The sequence below is a fragment of the Mercenaria mercenaria genome, chromosome 13 (assembly GCF_021730395.1).
Source record: "Mercenaria mercenaria strain notata chromosome 13, MADL_Memer_1, whole genome shotgun sequence".
Lineage (NCBI taxonomy): Eukaryota > Metazoa > Mollusca > Bivalvia > Venerida > Veneridae > Mercenaria > Mercenaria mercenaria.
The window spans coordinates 35,966,453-35,991,803 of NC_069373.1; the positions used below are offsets into that span (position 1 = coordinate 35,966,453).

Below are 25,351 nucleotides of genomic sequence, written 5' to 3' on the forward strand. Positions count from 1 at the left end.
ACATTGCACAGGTTCCATAACTCTATTTTGCTTTTTTACAAAATTATGTCCCCTTTTCGACTTAGAAATTCTTGGTTAAGGTTTTGTATGTAAGCTGGTATCTCAGTAACGACTTGTGGGAATGGATTGAAACTTCACACACTTATTCACTGTGATAAACTGACCTACATTACACAGGTTCCATAACTCTGTTTTGCTTTTTAATGAAATTATGCCCCCTTTTCGACTTAGAAATTGTTGGTTAAGGTTTTGTATGTAAGCTGGTATCTCAGTACACACTAATGGGAATGGATTGAAACTTCACACACTTGTTCACTGTCATGATCTGACATGCACTGTATAGGTCCATAACTCTACTTTGCAATTTTTTCAAAATTATGCCCCTTTTTAGACTTAGCAGTTTTTGGTTAAGTTTTTGTATGTAAGCTGGTATTTCATTATCCACTTATGGGAAAGGATTGAAACTTCACGCACTTGTTCACTTTATGAGCTGATAAGCACTGTGAAGGTTCCATAACCCTTTTTTACAAAATTATGCCCCTTTTCGACTTTTGTATTCATTCAGTTGACAAGGCTGTTGAATAGTCGAGCGTTGCTGTCCTCCGACAGCTCTTGTTATGAAGATCCATTCACAAGTATGGCCTCTAGAGAGGTCACAAGGTTTTTCTATTTTTAGACCTACTGACCTAGTTTTTGACTGCCTGTGACCCAGTTTCGAACCTGACCTAGATATCAAGATGAACATTCGAACCAACTTTCATACAGATCCCATGAAATGTATGGCCTTTAGAGAGGTCACAAGGTTTTTCTATTATTTGACATACTGACCTAGTTTTTGATGGCACGTGACCCAGTTTCGAACTTGACCTAGATATCATCAAGGTGAACATTCTGACCAATTTTCCTGAAGATCTTATGAAATATATGGCGTCTAGAGAGGTCACAAGGTTTTTCTATTTTTAGACCTACTGACCTAGTTTTTGACCGCACGTGACCCAGTTTCGAACTTGACCTAGATATCATCAAGATGAACATTCTGACCAATTTTCATAAAGACCCCATGAAAAATGTGACCTCTAGAGTGGTCACAAGCAAAAGTTTACGGACGGACGATGGACGCTGCGCAATCGCAAAAGCTCACCTTGTCACTTTGTGACAGGTGAGCTAAAAAGCAAAAGAATTTCATAAAGGTTTCTGCATTCTTTCAATGTTAAATGAGTACTGTTTGCTGAGAGTTAACAGGAGCATGGTGGGTATTTTATAAGGAATTTACATATGCTTTGTAATGTTTAGCAGTTATGAGAATGTCTGTTTTACTTGAGATAAAACATTGTTATTTAAATCGAGAGGATAAATTTTGGAGTAATTTAGAGACATCATTTGTTTTTGACAACTAGGACGTCTAAAATTTCAATCAATCTTGTCACTTTTTTCCTAATCCTAACTGTATTTGTTACAATGCTGTTTATGTTATGTTTACTTGATTGAAATAAATACTGTTTAAACTAAAATTTCAATCAAAAGGTAATGAATTAAAAAATCAAACTAAAGTAAGACTGAAGACATACCTTGAATGTATTTTATTGAGTATATTCTATTTTAATTTCAGGTTGGATAAAATGTCGAGGAGAAGGGCCTCAGAGGGATCAACCTCAATATCTAACGTAAAATCTAAAAGAACTAAAGTACAAAAGTTGAATACAAGTCAAGGACCTTTTTCCATAAAATTGATCGTTATCACTAGTTGCATTTTAATTATAGCCTTAATTATTTATGAACTTCGACTGGAGTTGTATGATTTTGTTAGTGTTAACTTAATTAATGATAAAAATTCTACTAATGACTCATTGAACACTGACATAGTGGAAACTGGCGGTTGGCGATTAGCAGATGAACAAACTAAACAACTTTATAGCAGTGATTTGTGTAATATAGATAGGAAATTCGCACATGAACTTACTGATAGAGATTTTGAAAACACTTATCGACATAAAAGACCGGTGATTGTTACTTTTGAAAATGGTGCCAAAGACTGGACTGATCCAAGAAAATGGACGGTAGATAGTTTGAAGCAGGAGTATGGAAAATGGTCAGTTTTATCTGGAAATGCACGAGAAATTGTTCGCAGGGGTGGCACTGGATACGTGGACACCTCATTTTCAGAATATGTTGATGATCTCATGAAAGGTGATGGCCTTAGTGGTGAACCATTGTAAGTACAAATATATCATATTTTTCGTCTTAAATCAAAGGCATTATTAATCGTACTTTAATTTCTGCTTGATATGAAAATTTGTCAGATTATGAAATCCAGGTCAAGTTCGAAAATAAGTTACCTGAGGTCAAAAACCAGGTAATCCAGGGATTTTTTTCCATCATAAACTGACCACTCTGTCCCCAGCTTAAAAAGTATGCTTCCTCCTCCCCCAAACGAAGGCAGATATGCCCCAAATTCAGTTGCCAAAAAAATGGAAGCTTATGTTATATCTGAAAGCTGCATCTGAAAACCTTAATATGAACATTATCTTTTAAGAGAAACACGTTCAAACACTGCCGAATATTTCTCGCAGCAGACAACACTACCTTTGACGCCGCTGATGATAGAATTTAGTCATTTACGTTCAATACAATTTGTAAACAACTGGTAAACTAGACAAATAGTTCGCTATTAAAAATATTAGGGTATGGACAATGCAGATGCATATTTTTTTGTATTATTGAAATAATATGTGTTAAAATTGATGTATGGATGAACTTAATAACAAGTTATGGCCGTTTTGCCCATAAAAATCAGAGGTAATTGTGGACAGCATGATAACTTTTCACAATCCGTATTTTGTTAGATGGATGGCAGCTATAAAATATCAGATCATAAAATAAGCCATCCCATTATGCCAAACACCAAATATTTAGACTACCTGCAGCACTAGATGTACAAAATGTCATCCCCAAAACCATCGAGTATTACACCTGCTGCCCCACCCACAGCTATTAGTAACACTGCATCAAATTCTTTTTTCCCCAGATCTTTATTTTATGACACATTTTTCCCCATTTTACTGGAACTGTTACCATCCCCAGAATTTGAAAAAATCTCTGTACCTAGATCAAATTATACGATAACTATGTTAACATTCTAGAGGCCACATAACTAGCATGAAATATTAACTTCACCAAGACAACATGCATAGTGCTTGACCCAGGTCACTCAGCCCAAGTTTAAGATCACACTTGGAGGTCACAAGTCAGATAACAAGATTTTATGTCCATTCCATGCTTTCGAAACCTGGTCAAAGATTTCATAAAACTTACATCAAAAAGGTCAAAGTCACACTTGAAGGTAAAGGATCAAATAGTTAAAATTTGTGTCTACTCCATTATCTTCGTAAGAACTAAAAGGATTTTCATAAAGTTAGCCTCATCAGGACCACTAGCAGAGTTCAGAGCACAGGTCACAGGTTAAATATTAATCAATGCATGTTTCCATTCTCTTTATTATGCCCCCCTTCGAAGAAGGAGGGGTATAGAGAATAATAGGTTAGTGCCGTAGATGAGAAAGTTTATCTGGCGAGGTGGAGGAGGTTATCGGGTGAGCTGAAGGCGAACTTGATAACGTCCGGGCAGAGCCGAGGCAGATAAACTTTCTCCGTCTTAGGCACTAACCTGTTATTCTATTTATCTTGTCATTACTTCATTTTCCGATATTTGGCAATTTATTTTACAAAAATAAGTGTGCGACAACCGCTTCAATGACGTCATATTCGTAATGACATCACTTATATAATGACGTGATTACCGGCAAAATCGCAATAACTTCTTCGTTTTTGAATAAAAACTCATTATTTGACCACTCATTTTCTTAGTTCGGACATTTCCAACACAATGATGATGGTTTCGTTGCAAAATTTCTTATGACAACAATATCGATCATAAGGTCACATGATCAACTGACCATATATCACTGGTCTCATGATCAACTGACGGTATATCAAGAAAGATATACGGCACCCTGATATTGGGTCGAAAATACTGCAAGTGACAGGATAAATATTGTTTTGCAGAATGTCTGTCGGTCGGTCTGTCGGTATGTAGACCAATCCGTTTCCGGGTGATAACTCAATAACGCTTGGGCCTAGGATCATGAAAGTTGATAGGATGGTTGGTCATAACAAGCAGGTGACCCTTATTGGTTTTGAGATCAGTAGGTCAAAGGTCAAGGTCACAGTGACCCAGACCAGTTAAATGGTTTCCGGATAATAACTCAAAAACCCTTAGGCCTAGGATCACGAAAGTTGATAAGGAGGTTGACCAGCAGATGACCCCTATTGATTTTGAGGTCAGTAGGTCATAGGTCAAGGACACAGTGACCTGGAACAGTAAAACCATTTCCAGACGATAACTTGAGAACGCTTGGGCCTAGGATCACGAAAATTAAAAGGGAGGTTTATCCTGACCAGCAGATGGCCCCTATTGATTTTAAGGTCAATAGTTCAAAGATCAAGGTCACTTTGACCAAGTACAGTAGAACTTTTGTGCACAGTAACCATATAATTTCTGTTCCTTGTGCAATTACTGAATGCATCAAGTGGGGGGAGGGGGGCGCATTTCGTGTTCTACGAGCTCTTGTTATATTCTGAAACAGTATCAAACTAAACAGTTTTTCATGCCTTTTATGGATGTGCATTTTTTAAACAAAAAAAGACACAAATAATCTTATTTTCAGAAAAAATAATTAACTTATTACTATTTTGAATGAATGACCATCTGATCTTGGTTTGCGCTGGTCCCAAAGGCAGAAAACCTTGCCAGCAGACTAAGGGTTTTTCTAAATATCTAAGTATGACCAGTCTGATCTCAGTAACTGTATGCAAAAAAAATTGTTTTCCAAGCAAAAATGTTGAAATATATCCATCTGAAAAAAGGGGTCCACTAAATTAGGCTCCGAAACAGTAATTTCTTCTGTAAAATTAGTTAACAAAACGCCAGTTTTATATGGCGACACAGTGCCATACACAGTAATAATTCCAGGCTGTGAAAAGTCCTGTTAAAATCTGAGGTTAGATCCAGCTGAACTCTAGCTGGTATTTGCTGAGACAACATTTACTGTAGGAACAGATATATTGGAATCACCTTGGTATATTTTGTTTACGAAAACTCAATTTCACTTTGAAATAGGACTTAGTAATTGTATTTTTTTTTGTTCAAAAGGTGAATTAGTGCTTGTTAATGAGAAATTTTGTATTTACATTTCAGTTATGTCTTTGATAGAGACTTTTACAATGACTCAAGTCTTCCATCTACTCTGAAACCACCAAGCTACTTTCATATTCAGGTAGTATGATTTCTTGTAGTGCCATTATATAAGAATACACAAAAATAACATATATTGAAGACAGACTCAGACAGAGATTATGCTCACTGAAACATTTTCTTTGGTACAGACATGAAGTTGCCATTTTTAGCTCGACTATACGAAGTATAAGGAGAGCTATCCTACTCGCCCCAGCATTGGCGTCGGCGGCGTCTTTCCGCATCCCCACCTTGGTTACAGTTTTTAGCTCATCTGATTTTTTGAAAAAAAATGATGAGTTATTGTCATCACGTGATCGGTGTCGGCGTCGGCGTTGCCTGGTTAAGTTTTATGTTTAGGTCAGCTTTTCTCCTAAACTATCAAAGCTATTGCTTTGAAACTTGGAACACTTGTTCACCATCATTAGCTGACACTGTACACCAAGAAACATAACTCCATCCTGCTTTTTGCAAGAATTATGGCCCCTTTTGGACTTAGAAAATATCAGATTTCTTGGTTAAGTTTTATGTTTAGGTCAGGGTTTTTTCCTAAACTATCAAAGATATTGCTTTGAAACTTGCAACTGTTGTTCACCATCATAAGTTGACCCTGTGCAGCAAGGAACATAACTCTATTCTGCTTTTTGCAAGAATTATGGCCCCTTTTGGACTTAGAAAATCTGATTTCTTGGTTAAGTTTTATGTTTAGGTCAGCTTTTCTCCTAAACTATCCAACGTATTGTTTTGAAACATGCAACATTTGTTCACCATCAATAGCTGACCCTGTACAGCAAGAAATATAACTCCATCCTGCTTTTTGCAAGATTTATGGCCCCTTTTGAACTTAGAAAATATCAGATTTCTTGGTTAAGTTTTATGTTAAGGTCAACTTTTTCTCTTAAACTATCAAAGCTATTGCTTTGAAACTTGCAACACTTGTTCACCATCATAAGCTGACCCTGTGCAGCAAGAAAAATAACTCCATCCTGCTTTTTTGCAATAATTATTGCCCCTTTTGGACATAGAGAATCAGTTTTCTTGGTTGAGTATTATGTTTATATCAACTTTTCTCATAAACTATCAAAGCTATTGCTTTAAAACTTACAACAGTTTTTCACCATCATAAGCGGACGCTGTACATCAAGAAACATAACTCTATCCTGCTTTTTGCAAAAACGATGGCCCTTTTTAGACTTAGAAAATCATGGGTAGGACAATATTTCTATTATACAAAAAAATCAGATGAGCGTCAGCACTCGCAAGGCGGTGCTCTTGTTTTACACTTTCTTTTGTACTGAAACAGAATGGCTTAGGCAATTTTGGTAGAGGGTCACCTAGAGATCTTTTCAACAAAATATTTTTGAAATCCGGCTAACAGTTTCTGACAAGTAGATTTTCAAAGTTTTTCCTTTCAGTTGCCATGGCAACCAGAGTTCTGCATGGAATTAAATATTATGGGCAGTTTTAAAAGGGGGCCACCCAAGGATCATTCCTGTGAAGTTTGGTGTAAATCTGCCCAGTGGTTCTGAAGAAGAAGATTTTTTTACAAATTGTTGACACATGACACACAACGGACGATGGACACTGAGCGGTCACAAAAGCTCACCTTGAGCCTTTGGCTCAGGTGAGCTAAAAAGTTCAGAAATAAACATGTTGTATTTTTTGTTTGTTTCAGGATGGAGTAGATGATAGTATATTTTTCCTGGGCAGCTCTGGTTCAGGTGTCAGTTTCCACAAGCATGCAGATGCCTGGAATGGGGTTATTTTTGGCAAAAAACGATGGTTTCTATACATGAACAGTAAAACGCCACCTGGAGGTAAAGTATAGGCTGATTTCAGAAATGAAATATTTTGTCCATCATTAATGACATTGTGTTGGTTGCATTGTAGTGTTACCCTTGTCCTTATAGCTCTGCTTTTATTTATTTGAAGTGGTGTAAAGTGTCACAGGTCAGAGTCACAATTTGAGGTAAACGAGTCTGTCATTTTCTTGTGAGACATTCATGGTCTTGTCTGGTTTATATTTTTTTTTAAACATGGACAGATATTAAATAACCTCGTGCTCAGTTCTGGCTCAGAGGCAAAGGTCAGACATGGAGATACAAATTTATGCCTGTCTAACCTGTAGCCTGCTGGCGGTGAGTTATTTTGCCTTTGTGACCAGTACAGACCATGATTAGCCTGCACATCCGTGCAGGCTAATCATGGTCTGCACTGTTTGTTATCCAGTCAGTAAATTTTCAGTTAACACCTCTTCAAATGATAAATGGTATTGCCCAAATTGAACGATGGACCAGCTCATTTTAGAATTTTAGGTGTCTGGTACAAACATCAGAACCCTGGAATATAGAAAGGTGATGATGGGACAATATGCAGACTACAATATGCAGTGCAGCAGTTCACATATCTCTTTCCTCCCCCTCCTCCCACATTGTTTTTTTCACTTGAGGGTTCTTGTGCCTTAGTATCCAGGCACTGCACAAAGCCTCCCAACTATCCAATCCCCCACCTACTACCAGATTACTCGCCAACCCAACCTCAAAAACCCAAATTTTTCTCTCCAATCTAAATCCTCACGCATAAGTTGCCCCCAGCATGCAGATTCTGGTTTAAACATAGTAACTTTTCAGCTACAGAAGGGAATTTAATGAAACATTATACAATGATAGATGGCTTAGAAAATGAAATCTACATCAGTGGTTTGAGTCACCTTTTGTGATAGCACTAAAGTGTGATACAGGTTTAATCTTAGTTTGTACAAGAGAGAAGGTAAAGTACTGATTTCTGCAGTATTCTAGACTGCAGCCTCTATTAACCCTTACCGTGCTAAATTTCTAAAATGGGCTGGTCCATCATTCAGTTTGGGCAGTACCACTTAGTATTCGAAGGGATGTTCACTGAAAATTGAGTGATTGAATAGCGAACAGTGTAGACATTGATCAGCATGCATGGACTTTGCAGGCTGATCTTGGTCTGCACTGGTCGCAAAGGCAAAATCATTTGCCACCGGGAAGCTAACGGTTAACCATATACCTTACCTCACTTTTCTTTACCTTCTTGGTAGTTTAGTGATAAAGCATCTGCATGAGTGCTGGAGGTTGTAGGTTCGCTCCATGTATGAGTCATACCAAAGACTTGTTCCAGTTGTTGTTCAGGTTTATCAAACGTGCAGAACTACCTTAACATAGTTCTGCACTTCAGGTTTATCAAACGTGCAGAACTACCTTAACATAGTTCTGCACTTCAGGTTTATCAAACGTGCAGAACTACCTTAACATAGTTCTGCACTTCTGGTTTATCAAACCTGCAGAACTACCTTAACATAGTTCTGCACTTCAGGTTTATCAGACGTGCAGAACTACCTTAAAAAGGGAAACTGGCTTCTTCTCTCTCGTATTCTTGAGAGTGTTTAATGTACGTTTCACTATTGATGTAAGACAAATTAGTACAAAAAGTACAACCCTTATTCTTTTTTAGCTCACCTGTCACAAAGTGACAAGGTGAGCTTTTGTGATCGCGCAGTGTCCGTCGTCCATCGTCCGTCCGTGCGTCCGTCCGTCCGTCCGTCCGTAAACTTTTTGCTTGTGACCACTCTAGAGGTCACATTTTTCATGGGATCTTTATGAAAATTGGTCAGAATGTTCATCTTGATGATATCTAGGTCAAGTTCGAAACTGGGTCACGTGCGGTCAAAAACTAGGTCAGTAGGTCTAAAAATAGAAAAACCTTGTGACCACTCTAGAGGTCACATTTTTCATGGGATCTTCATGAAAGTTGGTCAGAATGTTCATCTTGATGATATCTAGGTCAAGTTCGAAACTGGGTCACGTGCGGTCAAAAACTAGGTCAGTAGGTCTAAAAATAGAAAAACCTTGTGACCACTCTAGAGGCCACATTTTTCATGGGATCTTTATGAAAGTTGGTCAGAATGTTTATCTTGATGATATCTAGGTCAAGTTCGAAACTGGGTCACGTGCCTTCAAAAACTAGGTCAGTAGGCCTAAAAATAGAAAAACCTTGTGACCTCTCTAGAGGCCATATATTTCAAAAGATCTTCATGAAAATTGATCAGAACGTTCACCTTGATGATATCTAGGCCAAGTTCAAAACTCGGTCATGTGCCGTCAAAAACTAGGTCAGTAGGTCAAATAATAGAAAAACCTTGTGACCTCTCTTAAGGCCATATTTTTCATGGGATCTGTATGAAAGTTGGTCTGAATGTTCATCTTGATGATATCTAGGTCAAGTTCGAAACTGGGTCACGTGCTGTCAAAAACTAGGTCAGTAGGTCTAAAAATAGAAAAACCTTGTGACCTCTCTAGAGGCCATATATTTCATGACATCTTCATGAAAATTGGTCAGAACGTTCACCTTGATGATATCTAGGTCAAGTTCGAAAGTGGGTCACGTGTCGTCAAAAACTAGGTCAGTAGGTCAAATAATAGAAAAACCATGTGACCACTCTAGAGGCCATATTTTTCATGGGATCTGTATGAAAGTTAATCTGAATGTTCATCTTGATGATATCTAGATCAAGTTCGAAAGTGGGTCACGTGCCGTCAAAAACTAGGTCAGTAGGTCAAATAATAGAAAAACCTTGTGACCTCTCTAAAGGCCATATTTTTCATTGGATCTGTATGAAAATTGGTCTGAATGTTCATCTTGATAATATCTAGGTCAAGTTCGAAACAGGGTCATGTGCGACCAAAAACTAGGTCAGTAGGTCTAAAAATAGAAAAACCTTGTGACCTCTCTAGAGGCCATACTTATGAATGGATCTCCATAAAAATTGGTCAGAATGTTCACCTTGATGTTGTCTAGTTGAAGTTTGAAACTGGGTCACGTGCCATAAAAAACTAGGTCAGTAGGTCAAATAATAATAAAACCTTGTGACCTCTCTAGAGGCCATAATTTTCATGGGATCTGTATGAAAGTTGGTCTGAATGTTCATCTTGATGATATCTAGCAAGTCAAGTTTGAAACTGAATCAACTGCGGTCAAAAACTAGGTCAGTAGGTCTAAAATTATTAAAATCTTTTGACCTCTCTAGAGGCCATATTTTTCAATGGATCATCATGAAAATTGATCTGAATGTTCACCTTGATGATATCTAGGTCAGTTTCGAAACTGGGTCATGTGCGGTCAAAAACTAGGCCAGTAGGTATAAAAATAGAAAAACGTTGTGACCTCTCTAGAGGCCATATTTTTCATGAGATCTTCATGAAAATTAGTGAGAATGTTCACCTTGATGATATCTAGGTAAAGTTCAAAACAGGGTCACGTACCTTCGAAAACTAGGTCAATAGGTGAAATAATAGAAAAACCTAGAGACCATATTTTTCAATGGATCTTCATGAAGATTGGTCAGAATTATTATCTTGATAATATCTAGGTCAAGCTCAAAACTGGGTCACATGAGCTCAAAAACTAGGTCACTGTGTCAAATAATAGAAAAAACGATGTCATACTCAAAACTGGGTCATGTGGGAAGAGGTGAGCGATTCAGGACCATCATGGTCCTCTTGTCTATTTAAGGCAAACAGCAGGAGAGTATTTAATTAACTTTTCCGCCTCACAAAAACATTAGATTCATAGAAAACAAGCAAAATTCTTTCCTCTTATGTGTAATAGTGCTCACTGTGGGTAAGAAAAAATTAGCGTGTACAGGAAACTGTTATTTAAACTATGCAGTAGGTCTGATGTGCTAAGTGATGATATTGTAATGTTACCCCCAGGAAGAGACTACTTTATTGTATGTATAATAACGAAAAAACAATCTGACATTTTGCAGTCTGTGTTTTAGGTGTTTATCCTGGTTATACTCAAAGAGAATGGTATGAAAATATTTATCCAAGTTTATCACCATATGACAAACCACTAGAGTGCATTCAGAATCCTGGTGAAATTCTGTACCTGGTAAGCTTGTTCGTTTTATTTCTAACCAAGTTTTATTTTCTTCATTATAATGTGAGGGTTAATCCAAAAGTAATGTCACTGGAGCCATAAGAATGTGTAGAATAAAAAGAAATCAACAAAAATTCCTACCCAAGTACCTTGATCTATTTGCAATATTTTGTGGAACTTTCATTGTTGTTTACTTATAGAAATATTGACACACACAGAAAGGCATGGTCATGAACTTTGCCACAGGTTATTGGCATTATTGACATTCAGAAATTGATTAGTTTGTCAATAAGCAATAACAAGTCTTAGCAAAACATAACAAACTTTATCCTTGAGTATGCCAATATTGTTTTCACTGTGTATTACCATAAAGTTTATACCATACCATACCATATGCCACAGAACTGTAAATCTGGGACACACTGTAGCCATTGAAACTTGATTTCTAATTCATTCTCCTAACTGTTGTAGCCTGAAGGAACATGCTATGAGACTATAATTAAGACACTGATTAGTGGTTGAAACTAATTCTGATGCATTTGCCCTACTTCTTTATTACCTTAAGCCTATACCATACCATACCATATGCTACAGAATTGTTAATCTGGAAGACACTGTATCTGTTGGGACTGATTTCTTATTCATTCCTCTTACTTTGTTGTAGCCTGAAGGTACATATCATGGAACAATAAATCTTGGAGACACAATAGCAATAGGTATACAGAAAAGGGAGGCAGTAACTACAGTGGAGAAACTTTTCTATGATGGTTTGTGTACTTTAAATATATGTTTTTAATGCTCCCTTGTGTTGAAGACCAAGACGGAATATAGTGTTTGAATTGTTGGTCAGTCTATCAGTCTGTCTATCAAACTTAGTTACGTACTTAACTCCTCTTAAGTTTCCTTTCAATTCAAATGAAACTTATTATATGTCATCAGCATGAAGTGATACATTGGATTATTATTGAGACTTCCATGTCCAGTGATTTTAGTTTTTGTTATGCCCCATTTTGGGCTATTTTTGGTGGTTATTTCTTGTTTTGGTTCACTTTTCTTGAATATAATAGCTTTGGAACTTTATACACATTTTTGTCATCAATCAGGAGTAAGATTGTGAAGAACTATACCTCTTTTCATGCATATTGCCTTACCTCAAGCACTTACAGACGATCATTGGCACCCGCAGTTGGTGCTCTTGTTAGTTAGCACAATGATTCTTGGCAGCTGACTTCTGGTAGAAAATATGTTAAATGCTCCAGACAAAAGGGTTCTGTTCAGTTTAGCATCTTGGTAGAACTGCTAACCCTCTCTGCAGGGCAGCTTGTTTCTTGCATACCAGACATGATAATGTCTCCACCCCCCCCCCCCCGTGTCCATCAGTCAGTCCGTCCATCCGTCACACTTCATTTCCAATTAATAGCTGGAGAACCATTTGACCTAGAACCTTCAAACTTCATAGGATGACAGGGCTTATGCAGTAGACAACCCCAGTTGTTTTTGGGGTCACTCTCTATCGAAGGTCAAGGTCACAGGGGCCTGAACATGGAAAACCATTTCTGATCAACAGCTTGAGAACTACATGACCCAGAATGTTGGAACTACATATGATGATTGGTCATGCAGAGTAGATGACCCATAATGATTTTGGGGTCACTGTTAAAGGTCAAGGTCACATTGGCCTGAACATGGAAAACCATTTCCGATCAATAACTTGAGAACCACTTGACCCACAATGTTGAAACTTCATAGGATGATTGGACATGCAGAGTAGATGACCCCTATTGATTTGGAAGTTTACTCTATTAAAGGTCAAGGTCACAGGGGCCAAAACATGGAAATCCATTTCCAATCAGTAGCTTGAGAACCATTTATCGTAGAACCTTCAAACTTCATAGGGTAATAGGACTTACAGAGTAGATGACCCCTATTGTTTTTGAGGTCACTCATCAAAGGTCAAGGTCACATGGGCCTCAACATTGAGTGAGATGATTGGACATGCCAAGTAGATGATCCCTATTGCAGCCACCCATCAGTGTCTCTTTGACTTTCACTCCTGTCTCCTATTGACTTCTTGCCTATTACTACTATGCATTGGGGGAGACATGTGCTTTTCTACAAAAGCATCTTCTAGTTCTACCTTGGTTTTGCTGATGCCGAAAAAAGTTGTCATACACCCAGTGTGTAAGATGACTGTCCCTGTTATACTTAATGAATGGATATGTAAATTCATATGCTACTGTAGTAAAGTAATTCTTAATAGAAAACTAATTGTTTTATTTTGTTTCTTGTGTTATTTGGAGAATACAGTAAGCAAGAATGAAGAATATTTCCAGTTGCAGATGTGGATGGAAATATCTGACTTTTGGATAACTGCTTTTGTAGTAGCTCAGTAGAGCCTTATTACCATCTTAAACAGTTACCCAACACTTTATGACATCATCTTCAACAATTAGGGGGAATTAATTCAAAGTTGGGGAAATAATTTAAAATTGGTGAATGAAAGAGAATGCAGTGAGATTACACTTTGTTTATAAATATTTTATCATTTATTACAGAGAGAAAACTTGTTGAATCTATGAGGAACAAAGATGAGATAGAGAGACAAAAGATTATGAACAAAAAACTGAAGATTGTTGAAAAACTTCTGGAATTGTTGCCAGGTTTGTACACAATCAACTGTAACCATTTCAGCTGACCTGTAAATGTTGCATGCACTTCTTAATCCAGTTACACTGCATATTTTTTCTTTAAATATTAACGCTACTGTCCCATTTTGTTCCATTTGAGAAAGTTTTCTGTTATGTAATATGCTTAACCCAAAAAGGTTTTCATGACTGTTTATAGTGGTTGTCCTTAAGAGTTCTGGTTATAATTCCAGAGTAATTAGTCATGATTGCCCTGTTTTACTTTGTTAACACAAAACAGCTGCATTGCATTAGCAGTTTTTATGAAACTCTCAAAGAATATATATTACTTAGAGATCTAGTACAAGTTTAATAATGAGTTAGGTTGCTTATATAACAAAACAGTTGTGACCCTTGCATTTCTCCAGATAGCCTTATTTCGCATTGCTAAACCAGCTGCATTTCTTGAGCAGTTTCCACTCATAGCTTCTTTCCTGCAAGTATTATGAAAATGAATATATTGTTACCAAAGTTATAGCCCCTTAAATGTTTTAATTTACTGCTGTTGAATAACTTACTTTTTATTTACCTTGGAATATGAGTCCAGCAAAATTGCTTGTCTATGTTTCACAGAGAATGCAGAAGTGCAAATGAAGGTAGGGGGAATATACTCCGAAGTTGGAGACTTTGTAAAGGCTCGGCATCACACGCAACGAGCCATCAAACTGGACAAGCATTTTGTTGTTGCAGTTTTGAATCTTGCCGGTGTTGAAACAAAGGTAAATATAACAAGAATGGTATTATTTGATTGATAAAGCATGCATGAGTTGATCTTAAATGAATCTCTAGCATAAATAAATAAATAACATAATGCATATGTAAAGAATCTAACATTTACACAAATGCTTGCAAATCTGACTAACATCAAGAAATTAAAACTTTATCAGACCAAAATTAATCTAATCTTCATAAGATAGCCTCTAGACATGTGGTTTTGACAAAAGAAATATGCATGGAGTCATTCTTCTTCCACCTCTGTTGTCAACAGAGAATAAGTCAGTATTGGATGGGATTCAAGGCCCAGTAGTTAACTGGTTGACATCACATATGAACTGAACTACAGTTGAAAATGATGTTATATCCATATTAAACAAATTTATAAATTGTATTTCTTGGCACAACTGTGAATTTTTATAGTGATTTTGATTATGATATACTGTGAAATCATTAATATTCGTGAGGGACTAATTTTCATGGATTTCTTTGTTAAGTCAATCCACGAAATTTAATCCCAACAAAAAGTAAAATTCCCATTCATTTTATGTTCAAAAGTTGAAATCCACAAATTCATATCCCCACGAAATTGCTGTTTTGACCAAAACCACGAAATTTCCTGCCCATGAAATTAAATGATTTTACAGTAATCAATATTCCAATGTTACTGCATGGATAATATTTATTTCATAAGCTTTTATTTATTGATATTAACGTATTTTTCCTGCAGTTTGCTTATTATGTATCTGAATTATTATGAATGTGGACAAAATCTACCCTGCTCAGTTTTGCTTTAGAATTAAAGAATGTCCATGTTTTTTTGCGCCCCCAAAAAGTGTTTGAGGTGGGGTGGGGGTACTTAGAGTTGCCCTGGTTTGTCATGGGGGCATACATGCTTTACAGACTGCTCTTGTTCTGAATAAACCTGGTACTTGACAATAGGGAGAACACACATTATTCTTTAGTTTGTTCAAACATCAAAAAAAAATGAGTTGCTAAGGCTACATTTTATTTTGTTGCTCCTTCTTAAAATTTCATTTCAAGTTCTTGTCACCTGGTAGGGGATGTTTATTGCTAGGCAGCCATCTTTCTGCATTTCCTTTGTCCAGTTGAAATAATTCAAAGCATGAAAAAGGATTTTCCTCTGAAAAGAAAACTGAGCAGATTTGCCCTATATTCATGTTACTAACATTGTATATAGCATGATTATTGAAATTTAGTTAGGTAATATGGAAGAGGCAGAACGTTTGTACAAGCATGCAAGAGAGATGAATCCAAACTTGTGGGATGTGTATGCACAATATGGGGACTTCCTAATGAATTCTGGACGCGCACATGATGCAGTACACATATACAGAAAGGTGTGTTTGTTTGATCTTTGATTACCTGGCAAAAAGAGAATTTGTCATTTCTTTCATGTTCATTCTGGCACCAAAAATGCCATGAGTTATGCCCCCTTTTTACCAGAATTTCTGGTTTGAGTTGTGATGCACTTCTGTTCTGTCTCACCTATTTGATTAAAACTTCAAATAGTTGCTCCACATTATTAGCCACATGATATGACACAATGTCCTGGTGCATTACTTTTGCAGAAATTTCCATAAATTATGTCTCTTTTATACTTATTTAATGTTTTGATACACTTGTTTATCCCTGTTATTATCCCCCCGCCAAAGGTGAAGGGGATATTAGAAATGCTCTCCGTCCGTGCGTGCGTGCGTGCGTCCGTCCGTCCGTCCGCAACATTCTTTGTCCGGAGCATAACTCCAAAAGTACTGGAGGGATTTTCTTCAAACTTCATACACTGATAGAACACATTGGGAGGAAGTGCAGTGTGCAAGAACAATAACTCTACCTTGCCTATTTTTGAGTTATTCCCCTTTATCTTATTTTCTTAAAAAATTTTGTCCGGAGCATAACTCCAAAAGTACTGGAGGGATTTTCTTCAGACTTCATACACTGATAGAACACATTGGGAGGAAGTGCAGTGTGCAAGAACAATAACTCTGCCTTGCCTGTTTTTGAGTTATTCCCCTTTATCTTATTTTCTTAAAAACTTTTGTCCGGAGCATAACTCCAAAAGTACTGGAGGGATTTTCTTCAAACTTCATACACTGATAGAACACATTGGGAGGAAGTGCAATGTGCAAGAACAATAACTCTACCTTGCCTATTTTTTGAGTTATTCCCCTTTATCATATTTTCTTAAAAAAAATTGTCCGGAGCATTTCTTCTTCATGCATAGAGGGATTTTGATATAACTTGGCACAAATGGTCACCACCACGAGACAGAATGTCATGCGCAAGATCCAGGTCCCTAGGTCTAAGGTCAAGGTCACACTTAGAGGCCAAAGGTCAGATACAAGAATGACTTTGTCCGAAGCATTTCTTCTTCATGCATGGAGGGATTTTGATGTAACTTGGCACAATTATACACCATCATGAGACGAAGTGTCATGCGCAGTTCCCTTCTTTAGAATTACCTCCCTTTGTTGTTACTTTAAATAGCTTTTATTGTAACTTTTTCATTACTAGTCGTATGGAAAAATCGAGACCACTTTTCTGTAGTACAACATGCATGCTACATCCAATTTTGAGGTGTATTTTGACCAATCTCTACCTGGTAAAGATTTTTTTGTGGACTTGGAATTTTTTTTTTTTTTTTTTTTTTTTTTTTTTTTTTTTTTTTTTTTAAGATTAACTTCCCTTAGTTGTTACAATAAATAACTTATATTGTAACATTTTTATAATTGACCGTAGGGAAAAAACAAGACCACTTTTCTGTGGTACAACATGGATGTTACTTTCCAATTTTACGTGTATTTTAAGATATCTCTACCTGGTAAGGAGTTTTTTTGTGGACTTAGAAAAACAAAAGACTTACAATGATTACCAAACAACCACAAAATTAAAATTCCATTTGCAAATACAGCTGCTAGAGTAAAGAAATTTGCTGTGACGGGCATATATTGTGACATTCTGGCACTCGTGTTCCCTGTTAGCTTTCCATTCCTTCTTTTTACAGTAGCCATATAGAAAAACATCATAGCTATACTGTTCATGATAAGTAATAAAATTTAGCAGTAAACCACCTCACCATGCACTGACTTATTCTTTCTTCCACATCTTTAAAACCCCTGATGCGGACCACAACTAAATGGTTCTTCAAAGCTTTCCCCAAAATTAATACTTTCAAACTTGCCAGGAACTTTAGCCTTCAGTTATAATATGCCCGGCGGGGGGATTGGCCATGTCTAACATGGCTCTTGTTACTAAATACATTTGACACAGACTTAAGCTATTGTCCAATATCTTCATCCACATTGGAGTAATTAAACACTTCAGTGAAAGCTGCAGCTTCCTCACATGTACACAGTTTCACTATCCGTCATCAAAATAGTTGAGCGCGCTGTCTCCTGTGACAGCTCTTGTTCATCCATTCCTTTTGTGGCAGAAATGGCAGTTTTCAGCAGGATTTTGCTCAGTTTGCTACTTAACAGGAAATAAAATCAGTGAAAATATCCATTGGAATCATAGAACATAAATCTGTAAAAATATCCATTGGAATCATAAAACATGACCAAGCAACGAAGTAGTAGACTCGGTTTGATTGAGTCTATTCATGACAGGGAATGAAATGTACAACACTGCTCACCCCCTAGCTCTGGCTTAAATGTCATACTATTACAATAAAAGTGAATGCACTCAATGTATCCCAAAGGAACAGAAAATATTACAACACTGAGTCCAAATATGGGAAGCCTTTTCTTTTTGCTCTTTTTGTTAAATTAGCCAGATTGTAATTGAACTTTGCATGAACGTGCATTTTGCAGTTCAGTTATTTTGATTTGTCAAAAAACATATCCACTTCTTCAAACACCTAAATTTTCAATAAATTTTACAGAAATTAGATATTCTTTCTTTGTCAGTATGACTAACATTTTTCTAAGAGTCCATCTTTTACAGTGAGGCAGATTTTCTGTCCAGGTTAATGAGGATTTGATTGAAACTTTACAGTATGTAAGAATATTAAATCTTACCCTGCTAAATTTCTAGAATGAACTTGTCCATCTTTCAATTTGGACCATACCATTAACTGTTAAAAGGGGTGCTTACCAAAAAGATACTGGCTGAATAGCGAACAGTGCAGATCATGATCAGACTGCATGGATGTGCAGGCAGATCATGATCTACACTGGTCGCAAAGGCAGAATCAATCGTGTCCAGCTTGGTAAGGGCTAAAATACTGTATAAATGTATTGTATGATTGTTTATATTAGTTGTCTTAACCGCCTCAGTAGCCTAGTGGTAGAGCGTCCGCTTCGAGTGCGGGAGGTTGTGGGTTCGATCCCCGGCTGCGTCATACCAAAGACGTAAAAAATGATACTAGCAGCTTCCTCGCTTGGCGCTCAGCATTAAGGGGATAGTGCTAGGACTGGTCAGCCCGGTGTCAGTATAATGTGACTGGGTGGGGTATCATGCCACGTGTCTACGGCGTGATATTCCAGTGAGGCAGCACTATAAAGTTGGGCATTGTGCTCACTGCTACAAGTAGACACCGTCGTTTATATGACTGAAAAATTGTTGAAAAAGACGTTAAAGCCGAACACACACACATATTAGTTGTCTTAAACCTTGAAATTCTCCTGTACCTCTAGTCATGAAGAAAGCATGTATGAATACTACAGTAGGACTTAACAGTAGTTTTGCCAAGAAAAAAAAAGTGGATACTAGTGGATGTGGCTTGTTTTCCCTATATGTCTTTATGGATACTAGTGGGTGGGACTTGGTTTTCCTATATGTCTATGTAAGTTGATGGGGCTTGTTTTCTTTATATTACTCCAGATACTAATGAACATTTATGGAAAAGACTGAGACTTTTTAAAAGGCTTTTACTAAAACACCACACTGTGCAGAGATGCTGTATTAGAAGCGTATTTTACTTTTTGTACAACTGTGTCACAGTGCAGATGAGATTCTGCTTTTGTAAACTTCAGTGTGCTGTTTTGAATTGCAGGGTACAGAGCTAGAACCAGATACTCTGCCTTTCTGGGTTCAGTTAAGATATGCACAGCAAGTGTCGGGGGATACTGCGGGAGCAGAGAAAACACTGGAAGTGATAGATCAAAAGAGGTCCAAACGTAAATAAGAAATCCACATTTGTATTTAATTTTATGTTGTTGTTTTTATAACTTCCATGATAACTCTGGTTTATTTATAGTATGGCTTCAGGTTATGAACAAAAAGTCTATTTATTTTCTCTTATTTCATTTTTTGGGCAAAAGATATGTCTTGCATACTTAAAACTAGATAGTGCAATTAAGTGTATTGTTAAATCTGTTATTTGTAATTATCTCCCTTTATAGCTCTAGTCTATGTTTGTTCACCTGTTATATACTGACTATTTTCAAATTCCATTTGATACGGACTATATCCGGTGGCTGGACTACTTGCTGATATATGATGTCAGAAATGATGTCATGATGGTGTCTAGACATTCCATGCCTCAGTAAAAACACCATTCCAAATGAGTGGTCAGTCTTATTTGCGTTGTATTTTAGTCGGTTTTGGCTAAGATAACAGTAGAAATAGGTAGATGTATATAACAAGTGGGTCATTAAACAGTACATTGATCTACAGCCATGCATTTTAGCTCTTGTTGATTTTACCTGGCAGCATCACACTCTACTCAAATGCTGCTGAATACAACAGTACAGATCAAGGTATTGTAATAATAACCTCATTACATAACATTAAAAGTAGTGCTTCTAGAACCATGCAATTCTGTATAATTATTTTTGAACAATGGCTTTGTCTCTTTTTTTAACATAAATTTATAAGCATTATTGAACTTTAAATTTACATTCCAACATTTTTACATTATGTCTTTACATTTGCTTTTTGTTGTTTGTTTTTATTTTATCTAAATTTAATTAGATATATGACAGTATTTTCATGTTAATATTGTTTATACCCCACCAATTACAGACAGGGTTGTTGTAGTTTGCAGAGGAATAACTTTATATTTGAAATTGTGATTGTTTATTTGAAAATGTACTGAAAAATATTCCATATTCAATTTTATCTAAAGGATCTATACAATCCTAGGACAAAGTGTCAGTTTTGCTATATTGTAACCATTGTTTTTACTGACTAAATAACATTAGACATGTTGTTCCTGTTTGTTTGTTTGTTTGTCTTCTTCTTCCATTTTTACACCCTACTATAAAGTCATGTTGTCCCATCTGTCCCAAATTGTTTTCCTTGAATATCTCTGGAACCAATATAGATATCGTTTTGAAACTGAAGATGGATTTTAAGAATCAGGAGAACAGTTCATATAATTATGAGGTCGTATAGCTGACTTTTTTGATAAAATTGTTTCCTGTTCTGTGCTTGGAAATTAGTTTTCCATGAATGTCTCTGGCAAAGATACAGCTATCATTACGAAATTTTAAACAGATTGAGGATCTTGAAACCTGTTGGCAAAATCATTGTTTTCCAAGAATACTGTAAACGCACATATTTTCGCGGGGTCAAAATTTCACGAATTTGAAATTTTGAGTATGTTCGTGAGGTTAATATTCACTAAATTGTAAAAATGGTATCCTACTTGAATTAGAATTATACTAATGGTGAATATTTATGCAAGGATTAATTTTCCCGAGATGTAGGGCCTTGTGAATATAGCGAAAATTAAACCCTCGCGAAAATTTCTGCTTTTACAGTATCTCTAAAATGAATGTAAAGTAGTGCAATTGAAGTTTTCAAATAAGCCTCTGGAGAGGGAGAGTGAAATGTACATAGTGACAAGGTGAGCTTTTGTGATCACCCGTCGTCAGTCCGTGCGTCCGTGCATGCATCCGTCAACAATTTCTTGTCTGCACGATAGTGGTTTCATTTATGATTTTATTTTAACCAAACTTGCACACAACTTGTATCACCATAAGATCTCGGTTCCTTTCTTGAACTGGCCAGATCCCGTTATGGGTTCCAGAGTTATGGCCCCTGAAAGGGCCAAAATCAGCTATTTTGACCTTGTCTGCACAATAGCAGCTTTATTTATGATTTGATTTTTACCAAACTGGCACACAACTTGTATCACCATAAGGTCTTGGTTCCTTTCTTGAACTGGCCAGATTCCATTATGGGTTCCAGAGTTATGGCCCCTAAAAGGGCCAGAATTAGCTATTTTGACCTTGTCTGCACAATAGCAGCTTCATTTATGATTTGATTTTAACCAGACTTGCACACAACTTGTATCACTATAAGATCTTGGTTCCTTTCTTGAACTGGCTAGATTCCATTATGGGTTCCAGAGTTATGGCCCCTGAAAGGGCCAGAATTAGCTCTTTAGACCTTGTCTGCACACAATAGCAGCTTCATTTATGATTTGAATTTAATCAAACTTGCACAAAACTTGTGTTGCCACAAGATCTTGGTTCCTTTATTGAACCAGCCAGATCCCATAATGGGTTCCAGAGTTATGGCCCCTGAAAAGGCCAGAATTAGCTATTTTGATCTTGTCTGCACAATAGCAACTTCATTTATGATTTGATTTTAGCCAAACTTGCACACAACTTGTATCACCACAAGATCTTGGTTCCTTTGTTGAACTGGCCAGATTCCATCATGGGTTCCAGAGTTATGGCCCCTGAAATGTCCAAAACTGGCTATTTTGGCTTTTGCAGCCATATAGAGACTTCATCTATGTGGTTTTTTTATATAAACTTCCAAAATATTTTCAACAACAATAAATCTTGGATTCCATGACAAACCAGATCCAATCGTAGGTTATTTTATATCTGATTACCTCCCCTGATTGTAGTCAAAATGGATTTATATCAGTAAGTACTTATAGGACTTATTTGAAATTTCATTATTGTCATTAGTTGGACTGAGCCAATCAGGGTAGATAACTATGGACTGATTTTATGCCAAATTACCTCCCTTTATTTCAAATTAAAATGGGTATATCTCCGTAACTAATGAAGATACTGATCTAAAATTTCATTTATATCAACAGATTTATTTGGCAGATCCTTCTTTTGTTCACTTACAACAGTTTTCTTTTTAATTACTTCCCTTTTACGTTACTATAAATAGCTTATTTATAGTAACTTTTTTATTATTGGCCGTAGGGAAAAACCGAGACCACCTTTCTGTGGTACAACATGGATGGTACCTCCAATTTTTAGGTGTATTTTGACATATCTATACATTGTAAGGATTTTTTTTTCTTTTTGGTTAAATTTCTTTCCTTTGTTGTTCCTGTCCTTTGGACTTAGATATTTTTTCTGAGGACCTTCTTGTCCTCAAGTGCAATGATAACAGGTGAGCGATATAGGGCCATCATGGCCCTCTTGTTTAAATCAACTTGATATATTGCTAGACTACAAAGAGAAGTAGTGATGGCAAGGGAAACATAATTCTGCCTTACACAATAATATTTTTCCCCATTTTTAGCTTTCCTGAAAATTGTTTAAGGTGAGCTATTAGTAAAAGTGGATAGTCCAACAACCTGCCCCCATTGTCATGTGTCCGCATTTTTAATTAGACATCTCCCTTGGCACTACTTATCAGACTTAAATCAAAATTTGCCTGTAGCATCCTTAGATTGACTTCTGTCAAATGTGTTCAAGTGGTTTTACTTGGCTCCATTTAGGGGTCCACCAGAGTTAAAAATAGAAAAAAGTCTTTGTTTTACTTCTTCTCAAGAGCTTTTCATAAATCTTCACCAAACTTGGTCTGAAGCATCCTTGTATTGACCTTCCTCAAATTTGTTCAAATTGTTTGTTTTGCCCTGATTAGTGTTTATGGGCAGATAGAGCTAAATATAGAAACTTTAAACATTTTATTCCCATGAACCATTTGATGCATCTATATCAAACTTGATCTGTAACATCCTTGTAGAGTCCTCTCTAAGTTTTATTCAAAAACTTTTCTTGATCAGTTTTAGAGACCACCAGAGCTGAAAATAGTACTTCTATTCAATCAGTTAACTTCTTCTCATGAGGCAATTGACGGATCTTCACCAAACTTTGACTGTTCTTTTATGGATCTCTCTTAAATTTGTTTTTAGTGGTTACACTTGATCTCTTTTAGTGACTGTCGGAGTTAAAAATAGGAAAAAACACCTTCAGATGGCTTCTTCTAATGAACCAGTCAACGGATCTTCACCAAACATGACCTAAAGCATCCTTTTATGGTCCTTTCTGAATTTTATTCAAATGGTTCTGCTTGACCCTGCTTAGTTGCTGCCAGAGCTTAAAGTAGAAAAACCCTTAAATGTCTTCTTCTCATGAACAAATATATGGATTTTCACCAAACTTTGCAGCATCTGTATATGGACCTCTTTCAAATTTATTGATATGGTACTATATGACCCCATGTACAGGCTGCTAGAGTTGAGAATAGATAATTTTTAGCTCATCTGATTTTTTGAAAAAAAATGATGAGTTATTGTCATCACTTGAGCGGTTGTCGGCGTCGGCGTCGGCGTTGCCTGGGTAAGTTTTATGTTTAGGTCAGCTTTTCTCCTAAACTATCAAAGCTATTGCTTTGAAACTTGGAATACTTGTTCACCATCATAAGCTGACCCTGTATACCAAGAAACATAACTCCATCTTGCTTTTTGCAAGATTTATGGCCCCTTTTGTACTTAGAAAATATCAGATTTCTTGGTTAAGTTTTATGTTTAGGTCAACTTTTCTCCTAAACTATCAAAGCTATTGCTTTGAAACTTGGAATACTTGTTCACCATCATAAGCAGACCCTGTACATCAAGAAACATAACTCCATCTTGCTTTTTGCAAGAATTATTGCCCCTTTTGGACTTAGAAAATCAGTTTTCTTGGTTAAGTTTTATGTTTAGGTCAGCTTTTATCCTAAACTATCAAAGCTATTGCTTTAAACCTTGCAACACTTGTTCACCATCATAAGCTGACCCTGTACAGCAAGAAACATAACTCCATCCTGCTTTTTGCAAGATTTATGGCCCCTTTTGGACTTAGAAAATATCAGATATTTTGGTTAAGTTTTATGTTTAGGTCAACTTTTTCTCTTAAACTATCAAAGCTATTGCTTTGAAACTTGCAACACTTGTTCACCATCATAAGCTGACCCTGTACAGCAAGCAACATAACTCCATCCTGCTTTTTGCAATAATTATTGCCCCTTTTGGACTTAGAAAATCATTTTCTTGGTTAAGTATTATGTTTAAGGCAACTTTTCTCATAAACTATCAAAGCTATTGCTTTAAAACTTGCAACAGTTTTTCAGCATCATAAGTGGACACTGTACATCAAGAAACATAACTCTATCTTGCTTTTTGCAAGAATGATGGCCCTTTTTAGACTTAGAAAATCATGGGTAGGACAATATTTCTATTATACAAAAAAAATCAGATGAGCGTCAGCACCCGCAAGGCGGTGCTCTTGTTAAACATCTTCTCATGAACCACTTAATGGATCTTAATCAAACTTGGCTTGTTATGTTCTCTCTCGTGTTCATTTCTGAGGCTACCAGAGGTGACAATAGAAAAAAAAAGCTTTATAGAGCTTCCTCTTATGATAATAGTCTTCAAAAAGCCTGTTCAATAGTATTCTTGCAACTTCTACTCATAATTAAAGCTGCTTGAAAGGTCATAGCTTAACTTTGCCTGTAGTATATTTGGACTTTACTCACCTTCATTTAGACGTTCCTGCTTGATTGAAGGTAGAGGCTACCAGAGCTGAAATAGAAGAACGTTTAAATGATTT

The 25,351-nt window shown here is 36.5% G+C and overlaps 1 protein-coding gene across 3 annotated transcripts in view; it reads left to right on the top strand.

Annotated features, from left to right (window-relative positions):
• The window catches only part of LOC123529639 (uncharacterized), a 38,512-nt gene extending 14,500 nt beyond the window's left edge, over window positions 1-24,012 (top strand). For 2 of the 3 annotated variants that reach the window (XM_045310041.2, XM_045310039.2), the window contains exons 2-10: window positions 1,610-2,212; window positions 5,254-5,332; window positions 6,965-7,106; window positions 11,093-11,205; window positions 11,858-11,960; window positions 13,749-13,853; window positions 14,451-14,596; window positions 15,812-15,952; window positions 19,609-24,012. In XM_045310041.2, coding sequence (XP_045165976.2) covers window positions 1,620-2,212; window positions 5,254-5,332; window positions 6,965-7,106; window positions 11,093-11,205; window positions 11,858-11,960; window positions 13,749-13,853; window positions 14,451-14,596; window positions 15,812-15,952; window positions 19,609-19,740 — 1,554 coding nt within the window. In that variant the 5' untranslated portion in view covers window positions 1,610-1,619 and the 3' untranslated portion in view covers window positions 19,741-24,012. The remainder of the gene's footprint in view (window positions 1-1,609; window positions 2,213-5,253; window positions 5,333-6,964; window positions 7,107-11,092; window positions 11,206-11,857; window positions 11,961-13,748; window positions 13,854-14,450; window positions 14,597-15,811; window positions 15,953-19,608) is intronic. The other variant, XM_045310043.2, reaches the window with a different exon arrangement.
• Window positions 24,013-25,351: the final 1,339 nt, after the last annotated feature.